The 24267-nt window shown below is 35.7% G+C and overlaps 1 protein-coding gene across 2 annotated transcripts in view; it reads left to right on the top strand.

The window, feature by feature from the left end:
- The window catches only part of VWA8 (von Willebrand factor A domain containing 8), a 393780-nt gene that overhangs the window by 256485 nt on the left and 113028 nt on the right, over positions 1-24267 (top strand). For both annotated transcript variants that reach the window (XR_010123553.1, XM_054445896.2), the window contains exons 30-36: positions 5502-5612; positions 6540-6604; positions 7034-7159; positions 8200-8309; positions 8972-9126; positions 13223-13418; positions 23240-23321. Coding sequence is in view for 1 of the 2 variants with exons in the window: in XM_054445896.2 (XP_054301871.2) it covers positions 5502-5612; positions 6540-6604; positions 7034-7159; positions 8200-8309; positions 8972-9126; positions 13223-13418; positions 23240-23321 (845 nt within the window). In the remaining variant the exon portion in view is untranslated. The remainder of the gene's footprint in view (positions 1-5501; positions 5613-6539; positions 6605-7033; positions 7160-8199; positions 8310-8971; positions 9127-13222; positions 13419-23239; positions 23322-24267) is intronic.

Genomic DNA, 24267 nt, shown 5'->3' with positions numbered 1-24267 from the left:
TCAAGTTCTATCCATCATTTACTATGGATTAGTACACTAAGATTGTGCTAGTGACAAGCACAGATGCCCGGAGTCCAAACAAAACACATATATCAGAAGACAGATTGTGCTTCAATTAGTGATAATTCTAAAGGTCTAAGTTAATCTATACAATACCAATAGAAAGGAGCCTAATGTTTTTGTATACCTATTATCTATCTAGTATATACCAAGTACTACACTAAGCATATTATTCATTCAACAAATATATATCATGTGCCTCCTATTGGGGATACTGCAGTGACCAAAAATACCCACAAACTCTTGTTCTCAAAAGCTTACATTCTGATCCAGGAAGATAGACAATAAGCAAAATAAATAATTATATCTTAAATTAGAAGGTGAGAAACAAGAGGGAATAAGACTGCAATTTAAAATAAGGCAGGCAGGGATTGCCTAATTGAAAGAGGGATATTTAAACAAAGATTGTAGAGAGGTGAAGAGGAGAACAGACACCTGGAAGAAGAGAGTTCTAGACAAAAGGAATAGTAGGTTTAAAGGCCCATAGTCTAGAAACATGCCTCTTCATCATTAAAGAAGTGTAGTGGGGAAGATTGAATAAGAGGGAAGTAGGAGGAGGTGAGATAAAGAGGTTACACTGTGGGTTGGAGTAGGGGCAAAGTGAAGGGGGTGGTGAGAAGCAGGTTGTGTGGAGCAGGGGTCCCCAACCCCCAGGCCGCAGACCAGTATTGGCTCCTGGCCTGTTAGGACCTGGGCTGCACAGGAGGAGGTAAGTGGTGGGCAAATAAGCGTTGCTGCCTGAGCTCCACCTCCTGTCAGACCAGCCACAGCATTACATTTTCATAGGAATGTGAACCCTATTGTGAACTGCACATGCAAGGGATCTAGGTTGTGCGCTCCTTGTAAGAATCTAATGCCTGATGATCTTAGATAGAATAATTTCATCCTGAAACCATCCCACACCCCCACACAGCCCCCACCCCACCTCCCCAGTCAGTGGGAAAATTGTCTTCCACAAAACTGGTCCCTGGTGCCAAAAAGGTTGGGGACCACTGGTGTAGAGTCTTGTAGGCCGTTGAAGTTTCTGGGTCCTGACTATGAGTAAAAGGGGAAGACATTAGGAGGTTTTGAGCAGGGAGCTAGCACGATTAAAGGATTTCTCTGGGTGCTCTGTGTGAATAGTCTGTAGGTGCTAAGGCACAATGAGGAAAACTAGTTAAGAGATAATGGTGGTTTGGAGGAGGATGGGGCTCATAAGCAATGACAGATTCTAGATATATTTTGAAGGTAGAACCAACAGGATTTCCTAACAATTCCAATATTTGGGGTGAGAGAGAGAGTAAAGGACAACCGTAAAATTTAGGGACTGAGCAACTTGAAGTTGCCAGTGACTAAGATGGGGAAGCAATCAGTTTGGGAGGGAAGCTCAGATGATATTAGATTCAGTTTGAGATGTCTATTAAATATCCACATAGATGATAAGACGGGAGTTCAATGGAGAGCTCCTACCAGGAAATACAAGCTTGGGATTCAATAACAAATGTTCTTTAAAGCCACGAGACTGAAAGAACTCACCAAGGGAGTGAATGTAAATAGAGAACAGAAGTTCAAACACTAAGCCTTGGGGCAGTAAAATATTAAGAAATCAGGGAGATGAGGAAGAATCAATGATTTGAAAATGAGTTTGAAAATGAGTGACCAATAGAGTAGATAGATAAACTGAGGAGTGTGTTATCCAGGAATGCAAGTGATGAATGTCTCAAAGATAAGGATCAATTGTTAAATGCTGATAACATAACATGTAAGAGATTGCTTACATTACTCATGTTATTCTTCCAGCTGCCCAGTGAGGGTAGCTCTCAGCCACATTTACATATGAGAGGACTGAGGCTCAGACTTCAAATAACTTGTCTGGCAAGTACATAGCAGAACTGAGATTCATAGCATATTGGATTGACCCTACCAGAATTAAACATCACCTACTCTCTCACTCACTACAGATTTGGGGAAAAAGATTAGTTTGAAAATTAAAAAGTACTCATAATAGGAAAATATTTTTTAAATGCAGTGTTGTTACTTATGAATATTTAAAGAGCAAAGTGCTACCAAGAAATAATACTTTCACTAATCAAGAGAAAAGTATCGCATAATATGTCAGTAGTTCATTGAGGAAATAAGTCAACTTTAACTTTAGTCCTTGCCACCAGAAATTATCATAAATTCTGAGTTATAAGTATTTTTCTGATTTTGTTTTCACTTTTTTATTTTTACTTTTACTTTCTCCTAGGAGCAGAATTTATAAATATCCAGATATTGTTTATAAAACTTTATCTCCTGAAAATTGGAATGAGGGTTTTACTTTAAAAATTTTCAACAAAGTATCGATGCCATTGAATTTAACTCTATAGCCAAAACAATGTGTCATAAAAGGTACATGATATGTTGGTGGTTTGTAGTTTAGTAAGTCAGTCAAAATTGGATGAGACTACATTTGGAATATTTATTTAAACAGTCCTGCCACATTTTCACCTGTCAAATTAACTGTCAAATTTACATACACAAATTCTTTAATAAAAGTGCCAGATTTGTAGGTTCTCAGCAAGAGTTTTATTTCCTCAAAAGATCCAATTATTTGGTAACATTGCTGATTAATACCCTGTTTAATTTCAATTACTTTCATGAAAGAAAATCTGATTTTCATTGTGAAGCTGTGCTTTACTTCCATAGCCAGCATCTTGCCTTCTTATACACTGCCTTACTTATCCCTTTGGCCACAGTTTCAAGTTTTCCAGAAAACTGCTTCGGAACCTTGAGCAGACCTGCACACCTTATCTGTATACTTCCTCTCTACCTGTCCTCTAAACTGCCTTCTCTTTTCCCAGAGAAAGTATCTTAACTATTTTACAATATACCTCTGTCAAGATGTCAGACCTGTAAAGTTCCATGTGAACAGCACACGGCTGTGAAATTTAACAACTGATAAATAATTCTAATGGAATGAATAATAAGTAGACTGCCATCAATTCCTTCTTCTTCATTCTACCCTAACTGAAAATGAAGCAAAAATATTGTAGAGAAGTACTTCCATGAATTCGGCTATTCCTTGTCTTTTTAACATAAAGCTTTGCTACATACAGATGCATGTCCCTGGTTAGTTTAAGAAGTTGTTCAAAAATTCCTTGCTAAAATAAAATCTTAAGTAAGGAAAGGGAAACTTTGCCATGCCTAAAAATAAAGACCCTCCCCTTCCCCCACTCCCCATGAGGTTATTTATTACATCTGTACAAAGTTTAGAATTTCAGATTTAGGGACATTGAGGTCATCCAGAGGTTACTTTTCTCCCAGTTAAATACAAACATAATAAAATTGCTCACTTGCGTCTCCTCCCTGCCCCCCTTAAAGGACTGCCAAAACCACAGTTACATGTACTCATGTGTGACGCAAAATTCTATTTTTAAACCCAGACAGAATCTATCATTAGTCATTTACAGAAGGAAACCATTAACATCTAAAAGGATGGAGCAACAGAACTCCTTCATGTTGCCAATTGCTTATAAACTAATTCTAAATACAGCAGTGGCTGGAAATACATGTTTTCTGTCACTTAGAAAGATACAGTTTTTCAGTTCACTTATGCCATGTTATGAATATGTAAGTATTAGACCCTAAAAAGGTAGGAAAATGGAAGACGATACTAACTTCTTTTTCTGCTTGATCATATTTGTTTAATCAACTGCTTATTCTTATGCTTACTCATTTTGGGGCATGAAACATTTTTAGGACTTCCTTTTGCTTACAAAGGCTAATATTATCCCAAATTGCTTAAGTGCTAAGAATTCATTTTAATGTTGTACATATTTATTATACAAGAAAGATTTTTTCCATCAAAAAATACTTATTCAAAAAATACTTAATCTAGAATAGAGATTATAAATTTTTAACTTAATTTTATTTTCTTCTTAAGGAAAACTCTAAGGTATCATTACCATTTTCAAAACTGTCAAGTAGTGGTGAATGATACTTCTTATATGTTAATTTTTAAAAGAATATTTCTAACACACATTCTTAATGGAGAATTATATCTTATACAGAATGACACATTCTAAGGGTGATGTTTATGAAAGAAATTTAAGCTTTGTTAAGATGCTTAGTAAAATTATTTTATACAAATAAAATTCAGAGTATATGGTGTGAAGTGAGTTATATGGTGCAAATACTATTTTAATTCTTGAACACTTCCACAAAATTAGCTTGTAAAACAAAATTAAACCCGCACTGAGATGCTAGATTTGCAGATGAATCATTCATTTTTTTACATTTCTTTTTATTTCTCTAACTAAATTATATGACAGAAGGCAAGGGTCATGATTAATTCATTGTTGTATTCTTTATATATTAAATATAAGCTCCTCAATAAATATTATGGAATAAATGAACAAACACTTCACATTTTATTGTTTTCTGTATTTTTCAAGGTTTGTATTAATTCTTCATGTGCTTTGTGACTTTATTTTCTCCAAAAGAAATTCTTCTTGAAATGAAAAGTTCACAAGAGTTAGGATAACTGGAGGAGCCCCACATTTAAAATAAAATAAAACAAAGAAAGAAAAGACACCTGTGTAACAATGAGGTCTGACAAATAACTTGCAGGTACCTTTCTGCAAACCTGTTAGTCTAATCTTCAAAATTATTTATATTTTAACTAAAAAGCCAACTTCTTTGCATCCCTTTAAAATATTTAATTTTTTCTGGCTTTCTCAATGTTAAGTTTTTATTTCATGTATTTCAGTTCATTTATTTCAACACATAAGGTTTATTTATTTTCTTAAAAAACATACCCTAATTACTGAAAGATTACATCATTGCATAGCTATGATTAATAATGCTGCAGAAATCTGTTGTTTCTACTTTATTACAGCACCAGTTATGAAGGTTCTTCAAGCTTGGTGAATTTCTAAATGAAGGAACACTCATTACTAGCTAGTTTCTTGGAGTCCTTCATATTTCTTGCCTACTCATCTTTATATCTATTTTATACCTATTTTCTAAATTGAACCTGGATTTGTGACAAAGATAAATGAGATTTAATTATGCACAATATAAGAGAGCTTTCAACAGAGCATTCTCTAAGTATAATTTTGGTATAGGTAGGTGAACTTCTTAAAATCATCAATCCTTGTAATTTCCTTATAACTAGGTAATAAAACAGAATCATGGTTCAACTAGCTTATATTTAAAAGGGAGTGGTTTTTATGTAAAAATATTTAAAGAGAATACCTTCTGCATCACATATTTAGAAATGTCTTCATAAAACCACCAAAAATTTTGAATTCTTCATTAAGAAAAATCACTTAATGTCTTTGTGATATGTCTTAAGTATTACAATATTGTCTTTGTTTTGATTTATCACTATAACCTTCACTGTCAGGTTGCCAAGAGTTTGCTGCTTTAAAAAAAAAAAAGAACAAATCTTGAGCTTTTCACTGTTTTATCATTTGCAGAGTAATGTTATCCTGTTGTTAGATACTACTGGCCGGGCCCTTCGTTCTCTCATCCTCCCTTCAGAGAAGCTCACATCTAAGAAACCTTTCTGGTGGAACAAAGAAGAAGCTGTAAGAAACGCCACATTTGTCCAGCAAATTGCCAAGGATTTCCATAGCTTTCTAACCAGAAAGATGCACGCATGCCCATCCCTTTAAGTGCCTTTTGTTTGTTGTAATGCGCAAGAGAATTTCCTGTTATGCACATATAGATTTTAACACGATATATATAACCATAGATATGTGTATAATTAAATATCAATAAATTCTTTTTATGACATTATACTTGCATGAAGATTTGCCAGGACTGGACTAACAATAAGAGAAAATTAAAAACTATTTGAATATGGTATTTTTGACAAATTTCTGATCATGAAGTCAATTTAACCTGTTTTCCAGTTATGTAGTTATGTTTTGGATTTATATGATAAAACTGTGAGTATGATACCTAATTTCCTCTATTAGACAAATAAGTGTTTTAGTTTATTAACTAAATTAAACTAGTAAGTAAATAGTGTAGGCCAGCACAAGAGAATTTATTCTGCCATTCAGGAAAAAAAATAATGGATTTAAAATAAGGTTTACCCTCTGCCCTGCAAGTCAACATACTTAGGTCTTAAAAGACTATGAAAAAAGTGATTTTTTAAAATGTCATAAATGTATCCTAATATAAGGAACAAAGTGTTTCCCATGTGTTTATTTTATGGTGTAAATTCCATGGTTAATCGTCAGATAGCCTGTTATTTCTTAACAATGTTTGGTGTTGTTTTTAAAAATTTATTCTGAAGAGGTTTTAGTACAAAGTTCACAGTAAATTTTGATATATAGTTTAATCCATTTTATCATAAGAGTCTTAGAGTAGATAAATAGACAGCTTATTTGAGAATTACATGTTTCACTAGTTGAAGAACTTTATTTTATTTAAGGGGAAGTAGCTAAAGAGGGACATGACTGTATCTGACACATTTAATGTGAATATCTTGTTTTGTTTGTCTTTAGGAAACTTATAAAATGTGTAAAGAATTTTCACACAAAAACTGGCTGGTATTCTACAAAGAAAAAGGGTGAGCTCTTTATTATAGAGGATTTAAACTGGAGTTCTTATTTGGCCCATTCTATTTCCTATTTTGATTATACTTGTTTACTATAAAGTGAATGTAACCAAATTATGAATGTTTTAATTTAAAGTAACTTGCCCACATTGCAGAATATTGAGAAACAGACATAAGAAAAGCTAGTGCTCACAATTCCATGACATAGCCACTACTAACATGGCAATGGTTACTACTTTCCATTATTTTCACTTATACACACCCTGACAGAGTTTAGAATTTTTCCTATCTGTTTTTGTCAATCAACATTTTTCTATATTATTACTTAGTCTGAAAACATTCTTTTTACGGGTTGCATAATGTATCATGAAATGATTATGCCAGATTACTCAACCATTATCCTCACCATTTCCTTTCAGATACAGTTTTCTTCTTTTCCAGGAACAGCCTGACTGTACTGGATGTTCTAGAAGGGCGAACTCACACCATCTCACTTCCCATCAACCTCAAGACAGTTTTCCTTGTAGCAGAGGACAAATGGCTTCTGGTGGAGAGCAAAACAAATCAGTGAGTGGCTTTATATAGTGTATCATGGAATATGTTGTAGCTCAATCTTATTTATCAATTATCCAACATCTTTACTGTTCTGTCTTTCCTGTGTCTGTCTTTTAACAATTTCTGTGTTTGGCAGCATCTCTATATATGAGACTTATAAGAATTGAGGAGGGGAGAAAAAATAAATGTCACTTCTCAGAAAATGGCATTGAAATTAACAGTTAAAAAATCATGACTTTTTCATATGATCCGTATTTATTTGGGGTTTTTCCTATTTGTACATTGAGAATTCACTGTATTCTTGCTAAACTGGAGATACTTCAAAGTAGATTTTCCCTTCAAAGAGCCACAGTCTCCATCCTAGAGCTGTTGCTTCTTTGTAAATTCACAGAGTTCACACCTTAGAAGTTTCTTTCTCTTTTTATCTTGTGTATTCTGGTTTGGATGTGGTTATGTTTACGTTTATGTTATCTGACCCATTGGACTGTGCAGTTCTTGATGAAAGGCAGTGTCAACTTTGAGCACCTTCCCTCATGCACAACTCCACTAGCTAAGTGCAGACTCTTTCTGCCCCTCTGCTGACAAGCAGAAGTATCTCATTGCAGAGGATTTCTGCCTATATATACATCCATATTTTAGAAATGTTAAAAATAAGTAGATCAAGGAGACTACAGTTGTAAGGGCATCTGTCTCCTAGCTGATCACAAATCAGAAGTCATACTCCCCCTTCCTGGCTGATCAAAGAGTTTTATCGAGAGGGCTACATGATAATAAGGGTGTACCCCATTAGAGTTGCTTCCCCCCACAACCCTTTCTCTTATAGGAAGCATTGGATTTTTGCCTCACATTCATTACTGTATTGCTGTTGTGCACTGCTCTTTAACACAGTGTTGAGAAGTTATTTGTTAATCCATGATGAAACTCTAAAACTGCAAATTATACTGGAACTATAAAAAAGAGGCTGAGGAGAATCTAATTTTTCTTAGTCTGGCCTTATGACTTATTAGAAAAAGAAAAATTTCACTTAAGCTAGATGTTTTGTTTGTTTGCAGGAAATATCTTTTAACTAAGCCTGCACACATCGAATCTGAGGGTAGTGGAGTTTGCCAGTTGTATGTGCTGAAAGAGGAGCCGCCCAGCACGGGGTTTGGAGCTACACAAGGTAAATACTATGTCATCTGTGTTTATGGCTGTGTGAGTGCATGCTTGTACACATACTGTCCTCTAGAATCATTTAAGAACAAAACACTAGCCTATGTTAAGTTTACACCAAAAGAAAAAACTTAGTCACTACACCAGAAATAGTAAATAAGAATCTACTATCTCAAATTGTCATAAGGAAGTTCACTGTTGTAAGCTCTGTCCTTGAATTTTTTTAACTGACAGATAAGTATTTTTATATACATTTAGGTTGCAAGTCTAATTTAGGATAACATCTTTTTTCTGCAGACCATTGGGATTTCTACTTAATTTATTGCAGTTTTGGGGGATGAATAGTACTTATGAAAAAAATCTAAAACATACCATTGCCAACCCTTGGTTGGGTCAGTTTTTACATCTTTTCTATAGGGAGCTATTAATTATAATATTTATTCCTAATAAAATTTTGAATTCTATAAATACTTGAAATCACTTTGGGAAGATGCCTTGATTATAAAGACAGCATTTTTTCAAACAAAAGCCCATGAATGTAATTTAGAGTGTTTTCTCTTTTTTAACTTGTTCTTTTCCATTTGATTTATTGAGAATAAAATCTTGCAAAAAATTAATTCCTGGAGCATTTCAGGAGCATATGGTGTCTAATGTTTGTCTGATACTTTTCAGAAACAGAGTTCAGCATACCTCATAAAATTTCCAGTGATCAACTATCATCTGAACATCTAAGTTCAGCTGTGGAACAAAAGATTGCCTCTCCCAACAGAATTCTCTCAGATGAGAACAATTATGCTACAATAGTTGTTGGTTTTCCAGATCTCATGGTAAGCACCCATTTTTTAAATTATTGGAGAAATATTTCTTTCCCTTAGTTTGATCTATAATCTGTAAGCCTGTTTGAGGGGTAATTAAAAACATAATTTCCTGGTAAACATGTTGGATCAAGTCTGCCTTCCAAATCAGTCAGTAGAAAATATGTTATACCTAAATAGTTTCATTACACTTTAAAAATTAACATTGAAAGTATAATGCAATGATAGAATTTAGTAGGGGGAAATGAGTATTCTCCATATGTGGGAGTTCATGTAATGCAGTTTTAAATGCTTAATCTTCTGATGGGAATTTTCTATCATGTCTTCTAGAATTTTTTAAAGTTAATTATTTTTCCATCTACACATTCTATATATTTATTTATTAACTTTTATTTTAGGTTCAAGTGTACGTGTGCAGGTTTGTTATATAGGTAAATTGCATGTCACAGGGGTTTGTTGTACAGATGGTTTGGTCATCCAGGTAATAAGCATAGTACCTGATAGGTAGTTTTTTGATCCTCACCCTCCTCCCACTCTCCACCCTCAAGTAGGTGTCAGTGTCTGTTGTTCCCTTCTTTGTGTCCATATGTCCTTGATGTTTCGCTCCCACTTGTGAGAACATGCGATATTTGGTTTTTTGTTCCTGTGTAAAGTTAAATTTGTTGGGTTGTCATTATTGTAGATTAAAATTTTCAACAGTCATGAAGATAGATTTATTTTCCATTGAGTTTTGCTCTGATTTATCATATCTTTGCAGCATCCAGGTTATAGTATAATGGCTAATTGTCTCAATTGATTTTTCTCTTAGATGGGCCCTTCTGTTATCTACTATTACCTATAAAGGAGAAGCTATTTGAATTGACTGTAGGTGAAACTGGGCAACATCTTCCTCTGATGGAAATGTGGGGAAATTAATTATAAAAGTTATTTCAGTCCAAGTTGCCATCTAATAACCTTAGATGTAGCTCCATGTGTTCTGACTAAACATTTAATTTTTATAATTTCCTTTGTAGCTTTTAGATGGGATGATAGAATTATTTAAAGATAAAAATATGGGCTCTGCTTGACAGTACTCCAATTTTGTATGCCTCAAAATTTTAATATAGTTAATGAATGCTGGGTACTTCAGGATATAAGATTTGAAATCTAAAACTCAATGGATAATATGTGGCTTAGGACTCTGATGTATGTTTTCCTAATTATCAAGTTAAAAGCATCTGCTATCATATAATTCAAAATGAAATGTTATTGAAATACAGTGTTTATAGCAGCCTTGATGAAAGAGATGTGTTTTATAGGCTTTCTACAATGTTTGCTGCTGTAAAAAAAAAAAATTGGGACTTTTTCTGGAGGTAAAACTTTTTAAAAATTGATCTTCTAATTACCTTCTTCTGATTGAAGAAATCAATATAGAAGTATAATGTTATTATAAAAAGTTAGAAAATAAAAGCTAAGTTAAGGCACTGTTTGTATTAACCTTGTAGAAATTCTTATAGCCTGTAAGACCAATGACCTTGTTAAATTAAAAGCTATATCCCTGCTACTTACTGTGGTACCTACCACATAGGAGGTATTTGATGAGTATTTGCTAAATAGAAGATTAAAGTCAGCTAGGCAGCCTTTAAGATGACAGTAATATTTTTAGGCTACAACAGAATAGGCAGTGTGCTGCTCTAAGACCTTTCATACATGATAGTTAATTTTTACAACAATTCTATGAGGTTTTACAAATGAAAAAACAGTAACAGACAGAGCTTATATCCCCTAGGCCACGAAGATTATAAGCAATGGGATTTGAGCTCAAGTGTGACTAGCCAGCCCTCTAACACACATCCTTTTACCACACCACACTGCCTTCTTGCTTTATGTGAGCTTCTTTGGATTCTGTATAAAACTGTTGACAAATGAGTATGCTGCCTCTTATTAACTTTTTCATAGAGTTATCAGTGGCATCTAAATTATTACTTATATACTTTTAAAATCTAATACCAAATAGCTATAAGAATCTAGCAAATATCATCCTCAATGGTGAAACATCAAAAGTATTTCTTTTCTTTTCTCATTAGGAATAAAGCAAGGATGCCCACTGTTACCACTTCTATTAAACATAGTAATAGTGTCTTAGACATGATATATAAAGAGAAAATTGATAAATTGTGCTGCATCAAAATTTGAGCTCTGTTAAAAGACACTGTTAAGAGAATGAAAAGACAATCTACAGGCTGGGAGAAAATATTTGCAAATCACACTTCCAACAAAAACTAGTATCTAGAGTCTATAAAGATTCTTAAAACTTAACAGTCAGAAGGCAAATAGCCTAATTTTACAAATGAGCAAATAGTAGGCCAGTGTGAGTTATCAAAGATCAGAACCCAAGCAAGGTAAGGACATCTATGGTGGGAAGAGGTAACCACTAGTGACGGACATTAAGCCCAAGCAGGATGAAGATGGCATTCCTGTGAAGGGGCAGTCTGGAGTGGGATGTAGGAGCCCAAGTAAGGTGAAGTATGTGTCCCTGTGTGAGTGCGGCCCCATATGGGCTTTCAGGACCCAAGCAGGGAGAGTGGAACATCTGCCCAGGGAGTAAGGTTAGTGGTGGAGATGGGAGATGGGTCACATACAGTGGACTTGAGCAAGAAAGTAAATATATGAAGGGTAACAAAATACATTAAGGATAATGAAAACAAATTTTTAACTGTTGGAGGGGGGAATTACAGACACTGAAAGGAAGAAAACTAGAACGAACCATGTAGTTATTAGATTAGAATTGGATATATTTTTGTGAACTTATAGATTTCATTGTGTTTAGGTAGATATAGAAGTAAAATTAAAGGTAAATGTGAAAAAAAAATGAGCAAAAGACTTGAACAGACACTTAAGCAAAGAGGATAGAGGGATGGCAAATAAGTACATGAAAAGTTATTGGACATCATTAGTCATTAGAGAAATGCAGATTAAAACCATGATGAGATACTAGTACCTACCCATTAGAACGGCTAAAATAAAAAAACACTGACAATACCAAGTACTGACAAGGATGCAGAGAGCTAATGCAACTCATTATTGCAAGGGCAAACAATAACCAGAACATCTTTGAAGAAGGACCAGACAGAAGTACTCTTCCTATTAAATTTCAAGGATAATTATAAAACTTCAGTAACTAAGACCATGTATTGGCCTGGGAGTAGAAAAATACACCATAGAACAAAATGCAGTGCCCAGAAACAGATACCTGCATATAAACTGTGTTTTATGATACTGTTGCTATGGGCAAAAGTTAGTGGTATTTGGACAATAAGCTATACATGTGAGAAAAGGATGAATGCAGATCCCCACTTCATACCATTCACAAAAATTAATTCCTGATAGGCTAAGGACTTAACTGTGAAAGATAAAGCCTTAAAACTTTTAGAAAAAGCATAAGAAATTATCTTTATGATCTTAGGAAGGATAAATACATATGTGGTAAAAATTTAAAGTAAAGCAAGGGAAAAATAACACAAAATTCCAGAAGAGTTAAATCTAGGGGAGAGAGAGAGAGAATGACTGGGAAGGGGCCCGATCACTTTTGAAGCCCTCCCAGGGCTTTAAAAATGCTAGTTATGTTCTATTATGTATAGATGTTTATTTTTAACTAATTCCTATATTTCTTCTGTTTAGTTGTAATTGATTTCAAGATAAAAAATTTAACTTGTATATTTTACACTTGTCTGAAAATTATGATTATTGACAAAGCAGCTACCTCCTGTACCACATCCAAATGACTTTATTTATTTTTTGTTTGTTTAAGACAAGATCTCCTCAGTAGCTGGGAATACAGGCATGTGCCACGATGTCTGGCTGATTTTTGTATTTTTTGTAGGGACGGGGTTTCACCATGTTGCCCAGGCCAGTCTCAAACTCCTGAACTCAAGTGATCCACCAACCTTGGCCTCCCAAAGTACTGGGATTACAGGCATGAGCCACTGCACCCAGCCAATAATTTGATTTTCTTATACCTGTGAAACATTAGTTTCCCACTAGTATCTGCTTAAAGGGCTGCATTGTTAAGGTTGTGGTGAATGTAGTATATGGTACTTCAGTACTTTAATCTCTTTCTTTTTTTCAGTCACCCAGTGAAGTTTATTCTTGGAAGAGACCATCATCTTTGCATAAACGAAGTGGCACTGATACATCATTCTATAGAGGAAAGAAGAAAAGTGGGACTCCAAAACAAAGCAATTGTGTGACTCTTTTAGATACGAATCAGGTAGTAAGGATTTTACCCCCAGGAGAAGTCCCTCTAAAAGATATCTACCCGAAAGGTAAGAAGGAACTCACCAATTCCTAATTTACAAAGGTGGTTTAAAGTAGCTTCCCTTTGGTAGAGGATATTTAGTTTATCTTTATCATTTCATACTTATAAAAATTGATCATTCTGACAAGTTTAGAAGTAACTAAAAAGACCTCTCTGTATTCAGAAAGTTCTTACTCATTTTCACAGCGTGTGGTTGTGGCCACTGCTGTTAGAACTCATCTTCATTTATATTATAATATATGCAGTAACTTTACCTAAAAGATGTTTTCACAGACCCTTTTAAAAAGTCTTAGTATATTAGGCATAGAAACTGAGGCCTGTCTTTTGTCTTAAACTCCTAAGACTGAAAGTCAGGGGCTTATCATGCAGACTGATTCACTTAACAGCACTCTGAAAGTCAACTTATATTTATTACTGCATAAAATATCCAATTCCTGGGATGATCTCCTCTCCTTGTATAAATTCATTTACTCCTTAAAACCCCATCCTATTGTTAGCATGCTCTCTAATTTGTACGTGAAGATATTCTGACACAGAACTAAAATAACTGGCCCAGGATCACCCCACCAGTGGACAACAGTGCCCAGATTTGCACCACAATCTTCTAATCCCAAGTTTAGAGCTATTCTTATTGAACCACACTGGCATTCATCATAACAGATAACTATGAAAAAGTTTGATCATTGATTCATTGACCTTTTTTTTTTACATCACAGTGGTAGTGATAATCTTGTGTCTATATGCATTGTGTTAGTGTGGACTTCACAAATATAATGCTAAATGTATTATAATAATCTGAAACAGGGTTTGAAAAGTTCTGATTATATGATAACATTTGGAATTTGTTTCTTCCCAACTGAAACTCATGGAAAATAAATCACCATTTCCTTAAAATGTTTTTTGTGGTAGAAGAGGCAGATGAATAAACTGACAATTCTAGTACAGAATAATAAGATAGGAATATTCACAAGGTGATATATAAACACAAAGGAAAAGTTTACAATCCATTCTGGAGACTATGAGTTGACTCTTGAAAGATGAGAGTTAATCAGTTGAAGGATTTGGTCCAGGAAAGGGGTACTCCATGTGAAAGATGCAAGGACTTGGCAGAGCATTCCAGGAATTACAAGAAGTTATGTACCAGAGGTTAGTGCACCTTCATTCACCCAGAAATCTGGGACTCACCTTGATACCTCTTCTCCCTCACCCTCCACATCTCATCCATCAGCAATCACCGTGTCCTGATATACAGCCTTGCAAATATATCTTGTATCCATCCACTTGTCTCCAATTTTGTTACCAATATCCCATCCAAAGCACCACCATCGTACACTGAAATGTTGCCATAGCCTTCTGATATTGTTACCTCTTCCACTCTTTTCCCCTCCTACCCTTTTCCACACATCAGACAGGGTGATGTTTTTAAAGTACAGTGTACATTGGTTCTTAAGCTCAGTTTATATACAGTAAAATTCACCATTTCTAGTGTATAGTTCTGTGAGTTTGGCAGACACAAACAGTTGGACAACCACTACCACACTTGATATAGAAGAGTTTCATCACCCCAAAAACTTCCCCCATTCCATTTTGTGGTCAATGCCTCCACTTACCCACAACTTATCACTGACCTGATTTCTTTTCTTATAGATTTGCCTTTACCAGAATATGATATAAATGGAATCATGTAGTATGTGGTCTTTTGAGTCTGGCGTCTTTCAATTAATACAGTGCATTTGAGAATCATTTATTTATTTATTTTTTATGTTATGTGTGTATCGTTAGTTTTTTTTTTTTTAATTGCCAAGTGGTTGCCTATTATATAGATGTACCACATTTTGTTTATCCATTCACAAGGTGACATATTTATTGGTTGTTTCCAGTTTTGGGCAATAAAGAGTAAGGCCACTATGAACATTTGTGGGCAGGTTTTTAAGTGAACATAAGGTTTTGCTTCTTTTGAGTAAATGCCTAGGAATGGCATTTTTGCATCATATGATGAAACTGCCAAACTATTTCCCAAAGTGGAAATACCATTTTGCATTTCTATCAGCAATGAATGGAGGTTTCAGTTGCACTGCATCCCTGTCAGCACTTGGTATTGTCAGTTTCTCACCATTCTAGTGAGTGTGGTGATTTCTCATTATGATTTTAATTTGCATTTTCCCTAGCACTTAATGATGTTGAGCATTTTGTTTTATGTGTATCTTCTTTAATAAAATATCTTTCAGATCTTTTGCCCATTTTTAAGTCGGGTTATTTATTTTCTTATTAATGAGTTTCGAGCATTCCTTTTGTTTGTTTGTTTTGAGACAAGGTCTTGGTCTGTTGCCCAAGCTGGAGTGTGGTGATGCGATATCAGCTCACTGTAGCCTCTGCCTCCCAGGCTCAAGCAGCACCCAACTCAGGCTACTGAGTAGCTGAGACTACAGGCACATGCCACCACATCTGGCTAATTTTTGTATTTTTTTGTAGAGACAGGGTTTTGCCATGTTGCCCAGGCTGGTCTCAAACTCCTGAACTCTGAGTGTTCTTTAGTGTAGATAAAAGTTCAGTGTCAGAGATATACTTTCCAAACATTTTCTCTTATTTTGATGAAGCGCAAATCTTCTATGTTTTCTTCTAGAAGTTTTATAGTTCTATATTTTACATTTAGATTTATGATCCATTTTGAGTTAATTTTTTACATGGTTTAAGGTATGGACTGAGGCTCTTTATTTTAATTGCATAGAGATATTAGATTGTTCCAGCACCAGCACCATTTGCTGAAAAGACTGTCCTGTCCTTTCTCTTTTGCACTGCCTTTAGACCTCTGCTGAAAATCAGCTGCCCACATGAGTGGGTCTATTTCAGGATTCTCTATTGTGTTCCATTGGTCTATGTGTCTATCCCTTTACTAATACCATACTCTCTTGATTGCTTTATAGCTTTATATTTTATAGTGAGTCTTGGTTGACTCAAGTAGTATAGATTCTTCCACTTTGTTCTTCATTTTCAAAATTGTTTTAGTCAGAAAGTAATATTTTAAACCACAACTCAGGTCACATTGTCCTTAGGATGAAGTTTAGAAATTTTAACTTGGCTTAAAAGATCCAGCATGATTTGTCCATTACATAACTCTCTGATTTCTTTCAGTTCATTTGAATTTACAAAATTCTTCCCAACTTTCTGCTGTACCCCTTCCCCCCAGCCCCCAAACTCATTCTCATCTGTCAGGTCTCAGTTTAAATGTCACTTCCTCAAAAGGTCTTGTTCAAATCTAAATTAGGTGCCCTTGTCATACTCTCTCATAGCACTTCCTATTTAGGGACGGGAAGAGTGTGTTTATGTTTCCATGTGTATTTTAATTTTTCACAAAATATCTCAGGCCTACAAAAGTTTAAAGAAAAATACAATGAACATCTTTGCACCCACCACCCATATTGGTAAGTCATTACCAGTATGGTCAGAGAGACTCCTGTGTTCTCATCCCCTTCACTTTTGACAAACCAGAGGTAATCTCTGTTCTGAATGTGAGTTCAGTACTTATCATTCACAAAATAATATATAGCTTTTTTTATGTTTTTAAACTTTGTATAAATAATATCATATTGTATTTATTCTTCTGTAACTTGGTCTGTTTTTTTCACCATCATGTTTGTGAGATTTGTTGCTAAAGAAAAAAATCATTCATGACATTTGTTACAAAATGGGAAGGTAGGCTTTATGCAGGGCCATCTTGATAGGTATAGGGATGACTGCAAAGAAGTTTTGTAGTAAGGGAGAGAGATGGGGCTCAACTCTGAATATAACAAGGAAAAGTGGAAATAAGTGAAGGAGTAGGGTGGGGGTCAGTGGATGGAAAATTACTGAGAGAAAACATCTAGGGTAAGAGGGAATTCTGGCTGAACAAACCTAACAGAATCCTTGCTGAGAGCAGCCCAGAGTGATCTGACATCACCTGGGGGATGGTGAAGAATGGGGAACCCAATCAGATATCAAGGGTTAGGGATTCTGGTTAAACTGACTTAGCAGGATTCTTGTTAGCATTGAACAATGCAGAGATGAACACAGAGGCCCCAGAGTTGGGAACTAGTTGGGAAGAATATTCAGAAAAGCCTGACTACAGTTCAGTCAAAGAGAGACCTTTGTCATCATCCATACTGATAGTTCTACTTTTATTTTCACTGCTTCACATACAACAATTTATTCATCTCTTATTTGTCAGTGCAAATTTAGTTTTTTTCCAGGTTTTTGCTATTACAAATAATGGTGCTATGAATAGCCTTGCACCTGTCTGCTTGTGGATATGTTGAGTCTGTAGGGAGCATATTTAGGAGCAGAATTACCAAAGGTGTTCCAGTAGCATAAAGGGGGTCCTGGTGCATCCCATCCTAATCTACTCTTGTAAGGGTCAAACCTTTTATTGTGGTTTCACATTACCTTTTTCTGACTTCTAGTACATTTGAGCATCCTTTCTTATGTTGCCATTTACTCTTCCAAGAACTGCCTATTTAGCCATTTTTCTCTTAGTTGCTAGGAGTTTTATTTCCCTTCTTTTGCTTAAGTAGTGTTACTAAAATATTCCAAACGTATATAAAGTGCTTAGGACAATGTCTGGCATGGGGGAAGAATTTTATAAATGTGGGCTGTAAAAAAAGAGAGAAAGAATGAAAATCCCTAGGAGCATGGTGAAGGAAGATCCCAGGGTGACAGCAATGCACAGGCCTCAGATTAGAACAAATGACATTTCAGGAGAGATGTCTCTTAGAAATTGAAATTGATAAGCCCAATATATATGAACATATTTAGAGATCTTAACAATTAGGGAACCTTGGGAATAAATTTGTACTAAATAAAACTAAACAAACAAAACATGATGCTTATTAGCTCCAATAAAAGCAAAAAGTTATACAGGAAAAAGTAATGATAATATGACATAGCAAAGCTGTGATTAGCATTTAGATAATTATAATAATATAAGCACTGGATGTTAATCCAAGCAAAATTATATGAATGTTTGGGGGGATGGGAAAATTGGGAGTGGGGGATTGGGGAATGAAAAAGAGTTAAACTCTCTTCTTGCTTGGGAGGAAGGCAAGAGATAATGCCTGAAGCTGAAACATCAAGAGGGCACCATAATGATGAAGGTGAATACCACAGAAATAGCTTAAAAAGTTGAAAGTGTCTCTAGGGGGCAGGAAATGGCGGGGTGGTGGGGGCGGGTAGGGGGTAAAGCAGGGGCTATTTGTTCTTTAAGCCTTTTTGATACTTAATTCTATGTGCATGTAGATCTCTGATGAAAATTCAAGCTAGAATAATTTTGTAAAGTAAATCAAATCCAACCATCTAATTAGCCTGGAACTAACGTATATCAGCCTTTTATAAAGAAATCAACTGTAAAGACTACTCTCCTGGTGGCTTTCACAATAATGAGGTAGCTTTTATTTAATGCAGATGGGGAGAAATTTATTGCTTTCTTCCAACTGTTTTTCTTCTAGCTAAATATTAGCTTTTTTTAAACCATAGGTCTGAGCTCTTTAAACACAAAATAATGATTCTTGATTGAAAGCAGTACAATGTTTTTTTGAACTTTGGGTAAAATCAAAAATTTGGTATCAGCACAGTTTGGGGGCACACATCACTCTTTTTATCTGTGAACACAGAAGTGTATTAAACCCAGTGATTAATAGGTGCACATCAAATTACATTTCTAGAAGGAGTGAGTTTTTAAATAGCATTTCACCTTCCCTCTGAAAATTGTCTTGGTTGTTTTGCCTGACAGTTTTTAATACCTCCTTCTAACCTTGGCACTGTGCATGTAAACTGTCCCCACTGTTCATGGGAGCTATGTGATAAACACTGCTGCAATGACTTCCCTTTAATGGTTAGTGAACTAATCCCTAAATACAATTTATACCTATCTTTGAAATCCACCTGGATTATAAATGTAATGGAAATTTACTGAGCCTCCATCCTCACTCCAGTGTTAAAACGTTTAAAATGGATGGATGAGGACTTGGCTAAGTTTGGAGGGAAACCTGGCCACAGTTTTCACTTCCTTAATTCAGTCAAGTATTCTGTTCAAGAATCTTTTTGTAAATATTCTTTTCTTCTGAGCGGACTTATTTTCAAATCAGTAAACATCAATTTTTATTATTTTTAAAGTGCTTACTGCTACTACCACCACTACCATCACCTTTACTATTTCCCTGAAGTGATTTGTAGCCACAATTACCCTTCTCTGATATATGAAAATAGTTCTTAATACCAGGAGTAAAATTCTTGCTTTCTACTTCTTGAAATAGTAGACACAGTCATTATTGCATTTTCTCACCATGGATTTAGTTAGCAAAGTAAAAGAAAAGAAAGATATGGGAAAAAAAGATATTTTAAAATAAGTTGGCTTACTTTGCTTTCACAGGCAATCTAAAAGTGCTGATGGCAGTAGCTCAACTTAATACTGTTCCTTATTTGTAAAAGTGCCTCCAAGTGGCAAGCCAATATATGAGTAAGTTAGTTAGCGAGGCAGCTCCACTCATCTCTATAGCTTCAGTAACTGGTCACTCTTGGCAAAGAACCCTGAGCTATAAATAATTCAACCTACTTCAGCTAGGTTCAAGTAGCAGGAATTGTTAAAAATGATGTATGATACAAAACTTTATCCAAGATTGACCTTATATCACAGGCAGAATTTCCAGTGCAGATTGTGTGTGGCTTACAATAAGCATATTCATTTTGTGCAAATGGCCACTTGAAAACAGCTAATCCAGCTGGGTGGTCAAATTACTATAGTAACTCTATTTTCTTACCCATTCCTCTCCTTGGACATTACCTTTTCTTCCTGCTGAGCTGTTTGTTTCTTGGGACAACCCATTGCCTAGCTCTGCGCTCATACCTGGCCTCAGGACTGTGATTCCTACTCTAGAATCCTTTCCAAGTCCCCAGAGGCCCACAATGGTTTAATAAAAAGGAACTTTCCTCATTTTACTGTGAACGTCTCAAAGTCAGAGACCACATCTCTTTTCTGTATCCTCACTGCTTCATATGATGTCTGGTGCAAAATATGCTCAAACACATTTGTTAAATAAATAAGAGATATGTCGAGTTTTTCAGCTGGCCTATTTAAAAACCTTCAACTACATGCATGAAATAAAAATGTCAAGTTTCTTGTTTTTTGTAAACTACATTTGATAAATTCAAATTTGAATTTATCCAGGACATCCTGGATACTTCATTCCAACCAGAAATTGTAATAAAAGATGGATGGATGGATGGATGGATGGATGGATGGATGGATGGATGGATGGATGGATGGATGGATGGATGAATAGATAAATATATCATTCTAATCAGAAATTGTCATCAAAGATTAGAGAAACAGATAGACAAAAATCTTAAAAAGCTTGGGTTTTGTGTAGGGGAGTTTTTTTTAAGAGAACTTGGTGGCCAAGATTTTATAAAATGGGATATTTTACAAATAGCTATTTCACTAGGGCCAACTCACATAGAAGTTGTGTGGAGTGGTGGCCAGAGCATAGATTTTAGTGCTAAAAAGGCCTGGCTTTGAAAGCCATTGCCATCACTTGTGTGGAGTGGTGGCCAGAGCATAGATTTTAGTGCTAAAAAGGCCTGGGTTTGAAGCCATCTCCATCACTCTCCAGCTGTATCACCCCAAATAAGTCATATTGTTACATTACCTCTATAAGCCTCAGTTTCCTCATCTCTCAGACAGGAATTATTAGTCTTTGTTGTTGTCAGTATCAGAAGCACTCTCTGTGAAGACTAAGCAGTGTTTCTGACACACCATGGTGGCAGCTAATAATTTTGAGGATGATGGTTACTCAGGGCTGTGGAATACAAATCAGTATAGCACAGGAATTTGCTGGAAAACACTAAGGTATACTAATGACATCACATGAGTATAACAATTATAGAATTAATTGAGGGCTCTGGACCCTTCATCTCTTTATCTTCCCCCAACTTTTCATATTCTTTACTATCCAGGATCCTGAGAGCTGATCATAATCCCAAAAAACACAGTCCCCATGCCATAACCCCAAATGTTGAAATCCCAAAAGAAAGATAAATATTCCTAAAGTCTAAAATTCTGGCACAATCCCAAAAGATGAAAATCTTGAAAATATAATTCTGGAAAAAATAATTTTAAAATTATTTAAAATATATTTATGTACATTTTTTTAAAAAGATTTATTTGAGAAACATAAAAACAGCAGAACAGGCCGGGGGTGGTGGCTCACACCTGTAATCCCTGCACTTTGGGAGGCCGAGGCAGGCAGATCACTTGGGGTCATGAGTTCGAGACCAGCCTGGCCAACATGGTGAAACCCCGTCTCTACTAAAAATACAAAAGTTAGCTGGGCTTGGTGGCAGGTGCCTATAATCCCAGCTACTCGGGAGGCTGAGGCACGAGAATCACTTGAACAGAGGAGGCAGAGGTTGCAGTGAGCCAAGATTATACCACTGCACTCCAGCCTGGGCAACAAGAGTGAGACTCTGTCTCCAAAAAACAAACAGACAAACAAACAAAAACAGCAGAAGACTTCACAAACCACCTTGCACAATAAAATAGGCAATAATGACATACACTTTTTGCAAGCATAAACACTCAAGTACACTAATGACATCACATGAGTATAACAGTTATGAACACATGAGCCATATTCATAAAGCAATTGGTCAAAAGGGAAATGTCATGCATATCGGTATGTTTGGCAGTTGAAGAAAAGACTGTCCCACCTCTCAGAGACCAATTCACCTTCTGTATTTGTCCCCTCTAGGCTCTTGGCTGATGGGATGATGTCCACCAATATTGAGGGCAGGTCTTCACCACCTGGTTCCCTCATACTCACATACTAATCTCTTTTCCAGATTACAGATACAACCAAAATAATTCTTTACCAGGTTTCTAGGTATTCCATAATCAGTCCAACTGACACCTAAAATTAAGTCCACAAATACACCCTTTGTCAACTTGGCACCTATATGCATCTCCTTAAACCATACTTAATTTCCAAACAAAGACAGTAACAAAGTAATAGCTCCGTATAACATGATGCAATTATACTGTGATTGTGATTTTCAGGATTTTAAACTTTAGGGACTTTTACCTATCTTTTGGGATTTCAACAATCAGAATAATGGCATTCAGGATTGTGTCTTTTGGGATTATAATCCAAACTCCAGAGTCCTCACCTCACTGCCCCATCCTCACCTCACCTTCCCCTGTCTTGCAGGGACCTAATAATGACAGATACTGTGTGATGAGCAACCCCTGTCGGTGCTTTGCATTTACTAATTTCATCTAATCTTCAAGATAATGCTTATGATGCTCAGATGCTGTGGTCATCTGAGGTTATTATCCCCATTTTACAAATGAAGAAAGCAGGCCTCAGAGAGGTCAATAATTTGACCAACATAACACAGCTCGGACAGAAGCAGGACTTCCTACCACGTCAGTCTAATTAGAGAGTGTGCCAATTCCACCACATTTTACTGCATTGTTGTTGCTTCCTAAGAAGGAAAAACAGTTCAGATGATGAAATATTAAAAAAAAAACTATAAGTGCAAAAACATTGACTCATCTTGGGAAGCTATCAAAGACAATGAAAATAACTTAGGTTATTTTCTGACAGTAAAGAATCACAGCCCAATATGCTTCCCTGAGGGAAGCATATTTCTCAGAGTCTAGCCATGAGGGTTGACCCAGTACCTTGTCAAGTAGATCCCAGCGTTCTACCCTAGGCTACGGATAATTTGATTCCGCTTTTAGCACCATTTTGGTATCTTGCAGTAATTTAATACTTGGCTAATGTCATGACTTGTTTGTAGATGTTACTCCTCCACAGACATCTGGTTATATAGAAGTCACTGATCTTCAATCGAAGAAACTCCGATATATCCCTATTCCCAGGTAATCCATTTCACCTTTGTTCTTAGCTTAGTATGTCATAAAAAATGAGTAAATTCTTGCTAAGTACTCTGAATAAATGAGTACTTTTTTGCTTCTTTAAATAGCAAGCTCTTTTTTTTCTAGTTACAGTTGGTTTCTATCTTGCTGTTCTTCTGAATATTTTCCTGGCATTTTTATTTTCATTTCGTAAAAATATTCCAGTGTTACATAGGTATAAGTCAAACAGCCTGCAAGTCTTTGTTCTCTTTTGTTTGATCTGTTCTAATAAGTTTTTCTGTATCTGAAATAGCATTTTTAGTATTACAAAAATTATAATACTTATTAACTTTGTATATTTATTTTCTGAAGTAAATGTGTTCAAAATATCAAAAGAATTTAAATAGATTTCTTTAATATTGTTTTGATATATGTTATTATGCATCTGCAGTCAGGAAGGTTGTACAATAGCCAAAGGATCCCAAAGCTTTAGAATAGGACTCATTACTGTTTGCCTCCTTCATTATTGTCCCACTGTGGAAGCAAAGCATTTAAACTAGGTAAACTGAGGATTTAAAAACAGAAACAATAAAGCTTGATCTCTCCCTTGAAGAACACAGGCATCATCACCTGGAGCCCATCCCTTTCTGGGCGCATCCATGCCTTATTTCCCTCTTCCAACCTAAGCTTGCACCTGCTTTGGCCTACTTATCCTAGGTTCCTCTTTTTCCCTTTCTTTGCCCTCCACACCAAAGCCTTCTTTCTCTAATCTTTCTACTCTATTTTGACCTAGATTGCAATCACATCTGCTCCTCTCATGTACTCCCTCACATTGCCACTGAGCCCTCACAACACAGTGGTTGAAGTCTTGGCTAGAAGCTCTAGCAGAGTAGCCTGGAGGGCCTGCAGAGGAAGACGAGGGACACCAGAATCTGTCAGTCACCCAAAATGTCACCAGGCTTCCTTTCTT

Source organism: Pongo pygmaeus, chromosome 14 (assembly GCF_028885625.2).
Source record: "Pongo pygmaeus isolate AG05252 chromosome 14, NHGRI_mPonPyg2-v2.0_pri, whole genome shotgun sequence".
NCBI classification, from domain to species: Eukaryota; Metazoa; Chordata; class Mammalia; order Primates; family Hominidae; genus Pongo; species Pongo pygmaeus.
The sequence above is the reverse complement of the archived record's forward strand: the minus strand, read 5'-3'. Positions and strand labels throughout refer to the sequence as shown.